Source organism: Danio rerio, chromosome 7 (assembly GCF_052040795.2).
Source record: "Danio rerio strain M-AB ecotype USA chromosome 7, GRCz13ab, whole genome shotgun sequence".
NCBI lineage: Eukaryota > Metazoa > Chordata > Actinopteri > Cypriniformes > Danionidae > Danio > Danio rerio.
The window spans coordinates 47,610,001-47,627,529 of NC_141027.1; the positions used below are offsets into that span (position 1 = coordinate 47,610,001).

At 39.3% G+C, this 17,529-nt stretch overlaps 1 protein-coding gene across 3 annotated transcripts in view; it reads right to left on the minus strand.

Annotated features, from left to right (window-relative positions):
- The window catches only part of tshz3b (teashirt zinc finger homeobox 3b), a 55,151-nt gene that overhangs the window by 36,466 nt on the left and 1,156 nt on the right, over positions 1–17,529 (minus strand). The window contains exon 2 of one of the 3 annotated variants that reach the window (XM_087259688.1): positions 16,933–17,284. In XM_087259688.1, coding sequence (XP_087115814.1) covers positions 16,933–16,972 — 40 coding nt within the window. In that variant the 5' untranslated portion in view covers positions 16,973–17,284. 3 annotated transcript variants of the gene reach the window in all.

Genomic DNA, 17,529 nt, shown 5'->3' on the forward strand with positions numbered 1-17,529 from the left:
AATAAAGCTCTTTCTGATTCTGATATCAACAATACAGCCAAACGTCTAGTGTTTGACACATTTTCATAATGCTGAAGGAAAGGCTCATGATATTAGTGTGCAGAGTAATAGTTTCATGTCTAACATATCAAACGCTAATCAGATATAGCCCGAACACCACCCTTTTTAGCATCCATCGTGTGAAAGTAGAAAAAAAATCAACAACTCTAACACTCTCAGAGACACTGAGTTAAGAGCCTTGACATTTCCATCTCTATAATTTTATCAGAAAGGTATGCTGAGGAGGTGTGAGAGTAGTCGTGTCTATCTAAGGCATATTTGCGGTACGGCCCGGCGCAGTAAAGCTATTTTTTCTCCATTTACACAAAGGGCAAACCATGTCAGCGTGACGTCTATGAGCACGTTTTTTTTTACAGTGTTTTGACTGGACGCTCAGTCTGCACCTGTGAGAGAAGATTAGGGTGACTCTTTTATCTGATAATGACTAACCAAACATTACTTACAACGTAGAGCACGGACGCTCCCTCATGTGTAACTAGACACATGTGAACGTTTTAAACACCTGAGTCAAAACAACGAAAAGGATACGCTGGCCGATTGCTGTGTGAAATCTGAAATGTACAATAAACTTTGATATGAGCATAACGTTTGAGAGAACACCTTGGTTTTTCGGAGGTGAGCGCATTGTTCTAGGTCTTATCTCTGTACGTGAAGTGAAATGATGGAGAAAAAGTGTGTGAGAGAGAGAAAGAGAGACAGACAGACAGAGACAAAAAGACAGGCCCATGGGAGAGCTGCTGCTAGAGGCAACATGACCTCACATTACCTCAGAGACATGTAGGTGCAGGAGACACTGCTGTCTAACCAAGTGAACAGAGACACAGGCACAAACACTCCGCACACCATGTTACTGCAAATTATTACAGGGCTTTCCAGAATGCTTGATTGTGATCGGTCAGCGCAAGCATTCTGCGGTCAGATGTGTTTTTGGATAATGACAGCAAAACTGTGTAATTGTCTGAGTCTTCATTATTTCAGCTTGCAGTACATCCAGAGCAGATATTTACAAACAATACCGTGTGAGTACAATGCAAATTGGGTCAAAACATTAAAAAAGTTATAAAGAAATGTTTTTTTGTTTTTTTTTGTTATTAATATTTTGGAATTAATCTATGTAAAACAACTTAACCTTTATATATTTCCTAATCTATTTATGACTATGAGGAGGATGCTCGCATGCATTTAAAGAAAAGGAAAAGGGAATTATTTAGTTACACCGTATAGTTGGGCTGTGCGATTAGGGGAAAATATAAATATAAAGTGAAGCTTCAGCTCAATAATCGTTGTCTGTGATTTTCAAATCAAAATTTTCCCATATTACCAGTGCTGTTTTTCTTTGATATTAATTTGTCTATTAATGCTTCTGAAGCTGTATATATATATATATATATATATATATATATATATATATATATATATATATATATATATATATATATATATATATATATATATATATATATATATATATATATATATACAACCACGTTAAGGCATTTGTTTACAAAAATACTTGACATAAATTTTACAATTTTAATTTTAAAGTGTTATACGGTGGGCCGGAGCGATTAATCAATTTCCAATCACAATCGAATTTTAACTTTGCGATTAGTTAATTGCAAGTGGCTGCAATATTAAATATTGTGTGTATATATATATATATATATATATATATATATATGTAATGTTGATTAATCGAACAGGCCTACTGTATAGCACTTTCAAATTTAAATGTCGAAATATACAGGTACAAAATTTAACAAAATTTAAACGTGGCAATTTACAGTTATATGAAAAAATAAATAAATAAAATAAACAAAAATACGTGACATGGTGGTTCAGTGGTTAGCACTGTCCCCTCACAGAAAGAAGGTCACTGGGTTGAGCCCTCGTGTTGGCGTGGGTTTCCTCAGGGTGCTGCGGTGTCCCTCACAGTCCAAAGATATGCGCTACAGGTGAATTGAATAAGCTTAATTGGCCATAGTGTAAAAGTGTGAATGAGTGTGTATGGATGTTTCCATACGAACCCGGACAAACAACAGGTCTGTTACTTCAGTCTCGCTCCTGCTGGGTGTTCTTCCGCATCTGATCGCTCCAGATATTTATTTACTCTGTTAACCCGCTATCTACTAAGAGAAGTTTTCTTCTCGACTGACTGTTCCCGCTAAAATAAGACAAGAGAGAAGAGCCGAACGCTCTCTCTTTGCTGAAGTTTCATTCATGGTGACGATATGTGACAATAAAGCTCTCTGTAATGATTGTAATTAAAAATGCCTGTAGCATTGTCAGGTGTTTGTTACCCGATAAATATGTATTTTGTTCTTTGAATTTTTCCTGTAGCCATTTTTTTTTTCTAAATATAACACATACCGTATCGTACCGAATTCGTGACCCTAAAAGTGTGATACACACCGAACCGTGAGTAGATGGAACCGTTGAACCCCTAATAATAGATAGATGATTGATAGATAGATAGATAGATAGATAGATAGATAGATAGATAGATAGATAGATAGATAGATAGACAGACAGACAGACAGACAGACAGACAGACAGACAGACAGACAGACAGACAGACAGACAGACAGACAGACAGACAGACAGACAGACAGACAGACAGACAGACAGATAGATAGATAGATAGATAGATAGATAGATAGATAGATAGATAGATAGATAGATAGATAGATAGATAGATAACATTTTAGCTAAAGTATTATTATTCAATTAATAAGTCAAACAAAAACAATTACCATCATGTCATTGATCAAACTTATCTGCGTTAATTAAAAAAGTGACCAGTCCTGCACAGATGTCGATAAACCTGTCGTTAGATATCCAACATGTGGTCACTCATTATTCTGAACTGTCTCTCGCTCTATCTGAATAACATTAGCCGACTATAAGTGTGTGCACACGCATTTCAACAGAGACATCCTAAGCTCGAGTTAAAGAAGGCACACCATGTAGGCCTGAGGCTTTGTGGGAAAGTCGCAGCACATACACACACACAGAGACGCACACTCTGAGGCACACAGGAGAGCGAGCGACATGGATTTGAAGAGGAACACTTTTAAGTACGCGTTTGTAGCATTTGCTCGTATCAGAGCGAGGTACTCAACCCTTTCATGTGGTTCCTCTCTCTCCCTCTCTCTCTCCCCTCACTCACTCTCATCTCCTCCGCCAGCCCTTTTATTATTTCTCTCCCCTCTCTCTTTTCCTCCGATCTCTTTTTAATTAATTACAACCTGGTCTAGTGACGGAGAAAGTAAGCTTTATCTTCCTCTGCTCCACTCCCTCACCGTGTCGAGAGAGCGAGACTGAGTTAAAGAGAGAGAGAGAGAGAGAGAGAGAGAGGGAGAGAGAGGACATGCCACACGCCACTGCTTTCCTCCTGCTCCACTCTCTTCCTTTCCCTTCGTTTTTTCTCTCTTCACTCTCTTCTCAGGCAACCCTGAGCAAGTGCTAGCAAGGGTCATATCTTTTTAATTATCTTTCTTGCCTTTGATTAATTATTCCGTCTGACAATAGCGTGTTTCTAATGCTTTTCACCTGCCTGTCTTGATTGACAGTGCCTCTGTCTGAGTCAAAGCAAACAGCTGCTGCCATGATTGCCTAGCAACCAGGAGGTGATGGATGAGACCCAGAGATGGATGGCCACAATAAATCATGTCTCCTGCTATAAAACTGGAAAAAAGAGAGAGGGAGAGCGAGGGAGGGAGAGAGGGGTACTAGGAAGGGGAAGAAATAGAGCATACAAAAACAAAACAACCTATTCTCTCGATCCTGTTCTTGCTTTCCCTCATGCCCCTATGTTTTCTTGCAGTGTCTCTCTCTCACCGAAACGGCTCTGAAGCTCTCCTAACAGTTTGACCCGAGCTTTCAACCTTCTCAGAAGGGTGCAGCTCAAAAGTAGGGTTTGCAACGGCAGATGAAGCCCATAGGAGTTCACAAGATGCGATCTGCTGAAACCCAAACACTCAAGGAGTTTGTCATAGGGTGGAGCCTGTCATGAGTTGGGACACGTTCTAGGTGCTGGAAAATTTAAGAACAATGAATCCGAGTACGCCCACCACGTCCAGCAATGAGCCTCCGTAGCCAAATAATTCATCAAACCCATTTCAATGCACCCGAAAGCATGATGCATCTCACGTCGACGGCCGCATAGTCCCTCCTGCAACAATGGACAAATATATCAAGCATTGTTGAGCGCTCAACTGCCACCGCCAGAGACGACAGGAATCTGACCAGCCCGTGAACCGCAGGCACACAGCAAGAGTGCGCCGTTAACTGAATTATCAGATGCTTATAGATACTGTGAAAATATGATTCGGACAGATCTCGTCTTACAGTCACAAAAGGGACGGGGGAAAACATGACAGAAATGTTTTCATTAACACAAGCCGAGCGCAAAGGATCACGTGCGATTAGAGCGCTCAGATATGTGTTTCTTTTTCTGCTTTCGTTAAAGGTCGACTTCATTTCCTGCTAATGAAGCCCAGCTGTTCTCGCTCTTTTCGTGTTCATGATGACAATGGTCACCTCGTTCCTGAGGGGCTGTCGACAAAACTTTACGACCTCGATGAAAAACGTGTCAGCACGGGGGGAGGAAAACACAAATGGAAAAAAAAAAAGAAGAGTTACCAAGGTTACAGGGCCACGGTGATGACAAACAAAACTACTTTGAGTTTTGTTTTCAAGCGCTGCCACCCTCATTTTATTTTTGCCCTTTCAGGCACACAAAAAAGGGTAGTGAGTGGGTGAATGAGTGAGCAAAGGAGTGCAACTCCTCTGGTATCTGGTAACGAACAGTGCAAGAGCTCGGCCCATCCATCAGAGGAAGCCCACGTCCTGCTCCAAGCTCTCTCTTGTTCCCTCTCTCTCTCCCTCTCTCTGAGCCCTGCTCAGGTTACAGCTTTACACGGCCAGTCTAAATAATATTCAAAATGATGAATGACATGGCCAGCCTCGTATCCATCATCAATTTCTTTTTTTAAGGAGCATCCATCTTCAGTAATGCTCCTTTGAATCATGGGAAAGCGAAAGAGCTCCGATTCACTCATGCAGGCCCCTGGAGAGGCAGAAGGAGGGACAGGAGGAGGGAAAGAGGGAGGGTAGGTGGATTCGGGTTCTGAGTGATACCTGACAGTCAGATGTGGGCTTCACACATGCAGACTTACTTCTAAGACTTCCTGTGACCTCAATAATCACAAACTTCTGTTTGTCATTAAAAAACAGGGTCAAACATACAAATTTTGTGGAAAGGTTTAACTGGCATTGCTTAAGGACCTACTGGAACTGTGTCTCCCCCTCATCCCCTCCCCTGACTGTGCAGACCCCTCGGTGGCGTGGAGGCAGTGGCAATTCTCCGAGGGGGGGACAGCCCCTAACACTAGGCTCCTTGGCAAGGGCCTGTTTGATAAATGACACATGTCATTCTGTCAGGAGGGAAGGGTGGGTCCATGATGTATGACCGTGCTGAGGAGCTGGGGAAATCGACTGTTTGGCATGGAGCTCCTCTCTCTCTCGCTCTCTTCCACTCTCTCGGTCCCACTATCTGGGTTCAGGACGGCATCACAAAGGCTGAAGTGTTGTATCTGTGTGAGTGGGAGCTAGAGAACAGGACCGCTGTTCTTTTTTGATGTCTTTTGCTCCATCTAACTCTCTCTCATTTTTTTTTTTTTTTTGGAAAAAAGGGAAGAGGAAACAGGCCAACGAAGAAAAGAAAGGGGGGAAAACTATGTATGAGAAAGAAACAGACAAGTCCTAAAAAAAATCTGGCTCGGAGTAGTGCGAGAGGGCAAGGGTATCAATCAAAGTCAAATTCGGCAACAACACGACTACTATTTCAAATAAAAACTACACAAGGCAGACAAACGACCTCGGCACTGGAACGAAACCTGAAACGGCTCGCCGACCAACCGACCAAAACTCTCTACTCATCCCTTCTCGTGTCTCCTCAAAGGCAGGCTTCAACTCACCCCTCCTTTACAGTAAAAATCGTCTTCTCTTTTTCCTTCCTCTATCTCATGCTCTTTTCTTTTTTAACACACTGGCAGTGGGGGCCTGACATCTGCAGAGTGCATTTAAAGAAAAAAATGTGTCAAGGAAGCGTGATCCCCCCCCTCCACCCTCTTTCTCTCTCTCTCTCTCTCTCTTTCATTAGCTCACTGGCAGGGTGGCACTTCTCAAGCTCATTACAGCCAGAGGATTTATGGTGCCGAACCCAATGGCGGAGAAAAGGCATCTGTCAATAATTGCAGGGAGCAGCGCACACACATCTCGAGAAGCTTTGAAATCTCATTAGGTATGCAGTTATCAGGCATAAAGATCAAAAACATTACTCAACTCAGACAGAATCCTACCAAGAAACATTAATTAGCAACAGGCCCGCAGTATAAAATAAAACAGACTTCCTCTCTCTCGCTCTCTCTCTCTCCCAGCCTCCCTCCCTCACTCTGCCCCTCACACCTGCCTGCCTCTGCCAAGAACCAGAGCAACTAACCCGAGCAGTTGAATGCATTCAAACGCTAGAACACACAGGAAGGAAATACTGCCATGACATTACACACAGGAAAACGCACATCATCATATGTAAACACTCATATATGCGCAACGACGTTGCGCAGACGCGACCCAGACGTGGACAAACACAAATGCACAGGGGACTCCAGTAGATTTAACAACATCCCAACCCCTGCGCAACGCGTTCCACACTTCTTCCTCTGCCCTCATTAAGCAGAACACAACGCGGAGGGAGGAGGGATAATTCCCAGCATCTGAGACTGATCAGCGCAGGAGAAAGAAGGAGTTTGTGAGCGTTTGAGGGCCGCCCCTCTGTCTTTCCTCTGGTTGGGGTAGTGAAGAGAGAAGGAGGAAGAGGCCTGTCAGGCCGGAGAAGGATGTCAGGACTCAGGCTGGCCCTGATTACTAGGGCCCCTCTCTCGCTCTCATTCTCTGCTGCTCTGCCTTTCATCACCAGCACCGCCATCAAAAAGCAGACACACACAGACGCACACACACACCATGATAAAAATCCAGCACAAGACTGATGGCTGTCAGTTTTCAGAGTCTGGGTGAAAGAGGAGGAGGGTGCTAAGATGAGCCGAGTGGTGGGGCAAGACCCCTGCCATTTATAAGAAGAAATTGTACGCACATGCACACACTAAAGCAGGGCGATATGAAAAAAAAGTCTCATATCAGTTATTTTTGATAATGATATCCACTACCGGGCAAAAGTTTGGGGTAAAGTTTTTTTTATTATTATTAATTTTATTTAATTATTAAAATAAAATGATTCTGTAAATCAAGGCAGTATTTATAAAATGTAAAAAATGTTATTAAATGATCAATTAAATCAATTAAAATTAAATTAAATCATTATTAGATGCTTATTTATTAATTAGTTATGTATTAATAATAATAATAATAATAATAATAATAATAATAATAATAATAATAATAATAAAATAATAATAATAATAATAATAATTAATATTATTATTATTATTATTAGAGTGATTTCTGAAGGATCAAGTGACTCTAAAAGACTGGAGTAATGAAGTTGAAAATGCATCTTTAAAATCAGTTGAATAAAAGATTAAATTAAATGATAAACAACTTTTGAACAGTTATTTTATAGTGCAATAACATTTCACGATTTTTCTATTTGTATTGTATTTTTGGTGAGAAAAAGAAGATTTCAAAATCATACAGACCATAAACTTTTCACCAGTAATGTATATCATGACATAGTGCCATTTCTGTAAATTAAATCAGTTAATAGTTTATATATGCTGACCACTGGTAAAGAATGTATTTTTTACATTTCAAAGTACTCAGAAATTCACTCATTCAACTGTGATCATATTTCCCAATTCCTTAAAAACTTCAGGACAAAACTTGAACTAAAATAGAGAATTATAAAATAAAAAGATTATCAAATATAGAACGCTTTTTAAAAAACTAAAGATTACAGGTCTGACATAATAATCACAAATGAAATGGCGAAATATGATCATTGCTCTTTTGTGATTGTGCGTGTAATATTAAAAACAATGAAAAAGTATTACCATAAACAATGGATTTTGTAACAACACAAACTAAGCAAAATAGCATAATATGAAACAATAAACTGTATTTATTTTGTGCATATACATATTAGGGCTGCACAACATATCGTTTCAGCATCGATATCGCAATGTGATCATTCGCAAAGTTGAGCCTGGATCATAATTGATCATTTCGCAAGAGTTTTTTTGTGGGAGTGTTTTAAAAGCATTCAGGCATAAGAAAATGTACTGTTTGTAACTTTGAAAAATTAATAACGATTAATTTTACTGCATTGTTTATAAAACGAAGGCTATGCAGTATTATTTAACATTTGATTATACCATTACTGTATACCTGAATACAGATTGACTCTTCGCAAAACAATAAAACACTGTTTATTTAATTTGTATATTTTTGTTTTTATTAATTTATCTATGCTTGTAGATTGTTTGTTATTTGTTACACATCCCCTATGAATCATCCCAATCAATCTAAAAGTATAGATTCTTTCCAGTTTTTCAACTCATCTACAGAAATTGTATTAATATCGCTATATATATATATATATATATATATATATATATATATATATATATATATATATATATATATATATATATATATATATATATATATATATATTGCAATGTATATTTTTACCAATATCGTGCAGCCCTAATACATATCATATTGCACAGCCCGAACACACACACACACACACACACACACACACACACACACACACACACACACACACACACACACACACACACACACACACACACACACACACACTCCAGTGGCACTCTCAACCAAACCAACAACCAGCCCACTGCCAAATTTTTTACTATTTAGTCCCTGCCCCCAACTAACTCTCTCTTTCTCTCTTTCTCTGTGTCATTTTCTCGGCCTCCCTCAGCATGTCCCCATCCCTCTTCGACATGACAGGGATTACTTCCACGCGGCCATATTTCAATGCACTACACTGGGACTCTCACAGTTACGTGTAGCTGCCAGAGTGGACCGACCTCACAAATACACACACAAAGAGCTGCAGTATCGCTCTGAGTGAGAGAGAACAGGAAGGCGGGACAACTTAAGGAGAAGGAAAGAGTGCAGGCCGAATGATTCATTAGTACTGTGATACTCGGTGCCACCTCCGTGCAAGGCTAAGCTAATTTCTCTCACTGTACCGGGCAGGGTAAAAATAACCGTCTACCACGGCCAGACACATAGATCCCAGAAACCCTCTTCGTTTCCTGTCTCCTCCCAGATTCTCCCCCACCGGAAGAGGTGTGGACCACGGTAGCAGCAAATCATGCAGAGCGGCTGGGAATCTTGACCAATCGCCAGCGTAAAGCAACAAGTAGATTTGGGGGTGTATTCTGGGTATCACGGCATAATGAGCAGGGATCAGTGTTCATTGTTGATTGGTAAAATAAACAATGATCAGCGAGATCAGCATAAGGATCTGATCAACACTTGCTGTTGTAAGTTCTCTTCATGGGAACTGTTTTGTAAAACATGTACACTATCACAGCGCATGCAGTTCCAATTCTCTCAACAACAGAGGAAACCATCAACAAACTGCAGCATACATCCAGCTGAACTAAAACTATTTCAACTTCTCATTGAATCAACATACATTGTATACACTGAAGCTTCAACAGGGACCGTAAACGTTTATAGTGTTTATTTTTGTTGTTACTTTTGACGTGTAAATGGCAGATAAGCCAGTCAAAAAATTTAGTTTCATTGTCACTAAAAAGGATTGAATTTCTTTTTAATCTGTGTAATTTTCTCTAATGCAATAATAAATCGTGTTAAAAGATTTTCTTTATATGATTAATTGATTCATTTAAATACTAGTGCTGGACATTTAATTGAAAAGCAATCGAAATCAACAGTCAGAACATATAATCGATCACATTTTTCCAGGTCAATTTTTTCATTACTATCCCTAGCGTGTGTGGAGTCAGGTAACCCTGCACTGTTAAGGCTACTTCATACTTCTGTGTCGAACACATGTGTACCTCTCAAAAAATGTTACTAGACGTCGCAAGTTTGCACTACACTGATGATGATTGAAGCTGTGCCAGAGACAGCATATTTTCCATTACAATAATATTATTGTTTACATTAAAATCTTTGTTTACAGAAGATTCAAGAAATGCACTGGTATTTCCAGGATATACAAGAGTTATTTTATTTAGAAGAGATGCTGCTTTTTTTTTTTACTTTTAATAATAAAAATTGTACATTGAAAATAATTCATTCTGTTTTTAAAAGTGCTAAAAGTTATTTATTTTCACTTTTTTTATAAGAAAAAAAAAGTGATTTGGTTTTAGGCAATGTGTGTTTTAATTTCAGTTGTTCAATAAATTATCATAGATAGCAGATAGTGTATCCTTCAATTATTTTAAAATCAAGTCACGCACCCTTCATTCGAACATCTCTCACTTGTAATATGAACATATTTACTGTACAAAATTTGTAAAATAAATAAATAAATAAAATAATCATTCATTAATAGTATTCGAGTTCAAATATTTAATTAATCAAGATTTTGATTTCAGGCCAAATCAGCCCTAGTAAATACTAAAAAAAACTAATAAAAACTATAATAAACCTATAAGCAACAAGACAATTTATAAATAAAGTTAAATTGAACAAACACCAAATACTCGATATATCTTAAACTAATTTTGCATGTACACTAAATTCTACACAACACATTTAAAACCTCACAATTAATGGTTGACAAATCTTCACACTACTCTGTGCAAATCACAGGTTTTAGGTCAAATATAAATATATGACAATTTAGGACAAATATAATACATTATAGATAATGTGTTGCGTTGTCAGCATGAACAATTATTTGAGTTTTATTATAAGAAAGAGCACTATTATTGATAAATTGAATGATCAGTCAATCAACAATGTAACTTTACATTGATGAAACAAAAAACATTGAATGTTTACATCACGTGTAATTATTTACAGTGAAAACATTTTCTATTTTGCTAAATAACGTCAGTTGTAAACTTTAATTGTGTCTGTATTCCACTCAAATCAATAGTAAAACATTGTCTAGGTTAATAAAATCAATACAAGAACGTTACTATGTTCAGATTATGGTTAATACAGTAAGATGAGCAAATATGCATGTGTCCTCGCAAAGAAGAGTTAATACTTTGTGCATCTGTATATTTTGAGGTTATTCAAACTGACCTGCTTCTTTTAAACAATGAAATCGCTCGATAATATAACCTTTACAATGTAAGCAATTTTAAATGCATCATAAATGCATCATGGGGAAGCGAAACAGCTGATCAATCGATGAATCAAAGCAATAAAAAAATAATAGATTTTAAAAATAGCTTGTGTAAAAGAGAATCGCACACAAACAACAAAATCACCCTGCACTCTCATTAACCCTGCTGCAGTCACCACTCATCGTCATTTCTTCACCAAACAATCTCTAGAAAAGAAAGGATGAAAAGAAGAGAAGAGTGAGAGAAAAACAGAAAAGGAAGGAGATAGTAAGGGGGTAGAAAGGGGGGAAAAATGAGGGAAGGATGCAGCCTTGTGAGCCAATTTAAGAAATAAGTGCTGATGCATCAGCTATTGACTGTGTGAACGCTCCTGATAACGCTCAAGGCGAAACTGTGAGGGAAATGACAGCATCAACCGCCTGCAATAAACTGCAGCCCGCGAGACCAAGGGAGCCCTAATTGACAGCTGTCAAGCTAATGGGAGCCATGACGGAAGATTCGGGAAAAAAATTCTGTTTATCAACCATCAACCCTGGTGTGGATCCACAGGGAGGAGAACTTCCCCTCCCTCCTTCCCTTCTCTCTCTCTCTCTCTACGTTTGGCTGTTAGGTTATTCAGCTTTTCCCTTAACCCCCATCTCTCTTTCCTTCGTTCTTTCTCTCTCTTTCTCTCTGTTCCTGTGCTTTTTCCCCGCCTCTTCTGCTCTTAACCCTTCTCATTGTTGCTCACTTCTTGCGGTGAAAAAGGCGGAGGACAGCCATAACTAATCATAGTGTCAGTTGGCTGCCTGGGAGCGCAGGGTTTGGGCCAGAGCAATGTGAGGATGACGAAGACTCAGGCCCCATAATCCACACACATACACACACGCACGCACGCACACACACTGCTGAAGGGACACCTACACATGGACGAATGCAGTCTTCCTTCCAGCCACCATGTAAATAAAAGCAAGGAAATGTCTCTGAACTACAAAACAATGTATAATTTCAGTGTAACAATATATCCAACACACTGACTCTGCTCATGCGAAAAATGACCAAATAAATATGCATGTGCTGTCTCTAAAATGCTGTCAGATAAGGAGAACTAATGCTGAAACACTTAAACACCTATGAAAGAGCTGCAGATGATGTATAATACATGCAGAGCATCTAGATTAAAATTCTATACTGTATGTGCAAATATATAATTATATATACTGTATGTGCAAATATATAATTATATATATATATATATATATATATATATATATATATATATATATATATATATATATAGTAGTCTAATATATATTAAATAGTCTACAGAACAAACTATTGGTATCCAATAACTTTTTCTAATTACCCTCACCTGCCTAGTAAACCAAATTAACCTAGTTAAGCATTTAAATGTAACTTTAAGTATAGAAGGGTCTTGAAAAATATCTAGTAAAATATTATTTACTGTCATCATGGAAAAGATAAAATAAATCAGTTATTAGAAATGAGTTATTAAAACTATTGTGTGCAGAAATGTGTTGAAAAAAAAATAATTAGGGGGGCTAATAATTCTGACTTTAACTCTATATAAAAAAAATATATTTACATATATATATATATATATATTTATATATATATATATATATATATATAAATACACACACACAAACTGGAGGGAAAAATCAAATCATTTGAGGAGCAGAATGTAATGGTCTACATGACATAATTTTCTTTTTCATAATAATGCATATGATTATAATGACTAGGTTTAATAAGGATAATTAACATAATCAAGTCACCATGATGTTTCATTACAATTTAAGTAATTAAACTGCAGCAAGGAAGGAAAAAATATATGTAAAGCCTAACTAAATGACTTTAATGTGCGAGAAAGTCAAAAGATATCACAGAGCGAACTTAAATCACTTTCAAACTTAAAAAAAACACCTTACTACTACAATATTCTTTATCTTTATCGAGTTTATCTATGATTATCTTACCTAAACTCTACTATTCTATGCGTTCCACATAGGGATATGTATGGGGGATCATTATGTGCATGCGACCGTATTTACGAGCCCACCGGTGTTCCCCATATGATCCTGCGTATCCACCGCTCCATATCCTCGCCGGAACAGGCTTTGAGTTTGATTAATCATTGCTCCCTGTCTGCAATCAATCAAACGCACGCGAAATCACAGAAATCAGCTCCTTTCCCCAACTGCAATCCATCTCAGCGCAGCCTCTGTAACATTCGTCACAACCCAAATATTTTTATAAATCATATTTAGTCACTCTAAACACAATGCTGAGAGTTGGCATTTGTTCTAGCGCAGATGAGATAAACCAACTTTAAGCATGCTATGAACGCTATCATAATGACCGTTATCAATGTTCTCCGTCTTCATACATCACATCCTCTCGGCTCAAATGCACATACTGAGATTATGTATCGAGACACACGGTAACATGTGTACTTGGGGATTGAGGGACCTTTCCAACACCAGTGTACTTTAGTAGGTAACATGGATATTAAAAACCAAGAGGACACAGAGATAGCAGGGGGGAGAAAAAAAAAGTTTGATGTTCTCTTCGACTCCCCAAAACAATTGATATGTTTGGTCTGGCAAAAGCTTTGAAGCCTGTGAACAAAAACATGGTGTGTGTACGCTGCACTGCCTGTCTGAATGGGTGTTTTTTTTTTTTTTTTGGCGGGGGGTGAGTGAATCACCCTTGCTAGACAGAGAGTGCTGTGTCTGTCTGTTAAAAAAGAGAGATAGACAGAGTAGACGGAGCAAATGGAGAGAAGGCAATTTCCCCCCCCTCAATAAAAAAGGTGCGCATGTCCGCACACAGAGCCCGTGATGCACATCCACCAGGTTTCTTCGGAGCACACATTTTGCGCACCTTTTGATTCTGTTTTGTCACCTCGACGCTATTATTGCTCTTAGTCTCTTGACCATTAAAAGCGCTCTATTCCAGCCAACATGATTACCCAGGTAGCCCGGACCATTTGTCACCTGCAGCAGCAAATTGAGTTAGTGCACCAACTAAAGGCATGGAGGACTGTGTAATATCAACTTGATTACATCAAACTAGCTGCAAACCTAATTGGGCTGGATGACAGTGTGCGGAGCTTGTCATCTCCAATCATTAGGCCTGTCAGGAATCCATCAGCTTTACAGCTAATTAGGTGAACACTAATGAAGCTGGCAAAACAACTTTTCTTTTTCTACGGCTGAGCGGGCCTTCCAGACTTGGTGGGAGGAGGGAGGTAGGGAGAGACAGAACGAGGGAGCAAAAAGAAAGAGAGACAGAAAATGTGAGGGAGGGCGAAATTTTCTCATGCAAAGCTCAAGGTTGCAGGGGACTGGATTTCCCAAAGTTCCTAATCAAGGCCCATCATCTGCCATCTTTCCTTTGCTCTTTCCATCACGACGGCGCAATCAATTTGTCATCACTCTTTGTATGCCACAGTGCAGTCGTCAACCTTATAACTTGCAGCTGTGAGGGCTGCCGGGAGGGAGGGATGGAGTGAGGAGAAGAGGGAGAGATGTAGAGGAGGGGCATTGGTTTGAAGAAAGGAGAGAGGGAGTTAAAAAAGAAGAAGAAGAAAAATATATATCACAGGAAGTTGCCTCGTCTAAGGAGAGAGAAAAAAAAGGCTCTCAGCCTGCTCTTGTATTTGTCTTCATCCGCTCATCAAAGGCATAAATGCCTGATTTTTTCTCTCTCTCACTCCTCTGAAATGAGAAGCCTCTCAGTCACCCTTGTACCCCTCCTCCCTCCTTCCCTCTACCTCTGCGCGTCCATTAGGCAAAAGCATTTTGATAAAGTAAAGCACAAGCCTATCGTACTGGGGGTGGGAGGGGGGGACACACACAAAATGAGAGCACTCACTCTGCCAACTTCTGATTGACCATTAGAGCTATTGATGAATGTGGCTGTCAAAGGAGAGACAATTAAATCAAATATGAAACAAAGTTGCTTTGACGGGTCAGACTGATGGAGCAAACCATTCTTCCGTCTCCAGATTAGGTTATTAGTTTTGTGTGGGTGTGGGTGTGCGTGTGCGTGTTTGTAAGACTGTAGGTGTGCCCTCTGTTGGATTGTTCATGAGGATATCATCCTACGGTGATATGCGTACTGTAAATAGTTAACCGTATGAAACCATTAGACCCGATTGTCATTAGTCAAACTATTTTTATTCCGATTAGATCTTCACCTGAAAGTTCGAGCGATAAATATTTAGCCGCGTATTCTGCACTAACAGAGTGTAATTCATCCATGAATAAACAAAGACTTCTTGTGTCTCCCAGCAAAGTTTAGACAAGGATTCAAAAATCACAAGATGTTCGTATTCTAGCTTTTAAACACAACAAAAATATCACTGCTCGAAGAAGCTACGAAAAGACATTAGCAACAGTTAAGCTGACAGATTTCTATTTTGGTTTCTTTGACTGTATCATTTTTCCTTGTAACAAATAAGTCAACTAACAATCAACATGTCATAAGATATATATATATTCTGTTATTTTTAGACAGTTCATTAGAATGAAGCAGAACTATCGTTGTTTTTAAACGGTGTGTTTTTGTGTGTGTTCCTGGTGTTGGTGCTCTTTAAGCAATAGGAGTGAATGTGGCCTTGTTTATGGCCTATGTGGGGACAAAAAGTAGAAATGCAGCAATTAAAGATGTTTTTAATGGATGGCTGTCAAAGCAGACGTGACGTCACGGGGTTGTGGCGTTGCCATGGCGAGTGATTTATTGATGTTTATCAGGAATGAATAGATCAAAGAGCATCCGGATGACAGGCGATCAATCAGCCTTCAAATCAAAGATGGCAATTGTCCATTAAAGGCTCTTCTTAGACCATCGCGTCAGCTACAAAATAATCTTAAAGTGTCATTCCCAGAAACAGAGAGGAAGAAATAATAAAGAAGAAAATTAATGAGCAAAATAAATAAAGTTGTCAAATGAGATCAAATGTGTTGCTTTCGCACAAAAGCCCCCAAAACAACGAGCATCAAAGAGAGTCATGACAGTCAGCTGACACCCAAGCCCTTTTTTCCTGCTCTTCTTTATAGATCTCTAATTCATGGAGTCAATATCTACGCCCTACGAGGAAAGCGAGCGGTGTAAAAGAGAGAACAATCAAAAGACTTACAGTCGACTCAGCTTCAGCTGCACGGGGACTGACCAAAGTACAAGAACTAGGCTAGTGAAAGTGTGCTCTTGAATGAAGTTCAACTATTATTCAGTCGTTTGACTGCTATGTGGCTTTAAACAATCTCCTACACAAATGTAATAAAAATAATTAAAAAAACATAGGCTTTTAAAATTATAATTAAAAAAGACAAAGAAGAAATGAAAAAGTTTTTCGGCGTATAAACCCATCTGATAAAGTAAATGAGGAGTGGGTAGTATTTTCAAATCATTCACAACACTCGCGCACACACATACTGCGTTACTAAGAAAATCGTGCAAAAAATAAAAAAATACATCTGAGAGGTGAAGAAGAGCAAATGAAGAAGAAGAAGAGGAGGAAGAAGAAGAGCCGTACCTGCCGAGCGCCGGGGCGCTTGCTGTTTCCTCCGCGGCATGTTTCTCTTTCAGGGTTTTTTTTCAGGAGCCCCTGAGATCCCGAGAGCTGCTCCGCTTCTGCTCTGATACACGGCACCTGGGGCGCTTTCACACGCCTGACATGTATCGGCAGTTTTCAAACCAAAAAATCAGACGGCAAGATCTGAAGAGGATGAAGACGAAGCGGGATTTTCCCCCTCTTTCCTCTCTCTCTTTCCCCCCGCGCGTCTTTTGGATATGACGGAGAGTCGAGCCGCTACAGTGGGGAGAAAAACCGCTCGTGCCTCAGTGCGATCCTCACTCACTCCGCGCTGGAAGCTGCAACAGGCAAGCTTAAAGGAAAACGAAATGATCGCGTCACTCAAAGTCTGCAAACAGAGGCAAACATCAAGCACTGTCATATTAACTCCTTCCATCTCGAATGGGTTAGCTAGCTCATGTCATGTGGGTAGGCATATGTCTCTCTCTCTCTCTCTCTCTTCCTCTCCCCCTCTCTCTCCCTACCGCAGCCAACCCCAATGCACTCTAATAGTAAAAGTAGCAGCTCACAAACACAACAACTATAGATATGCAATGA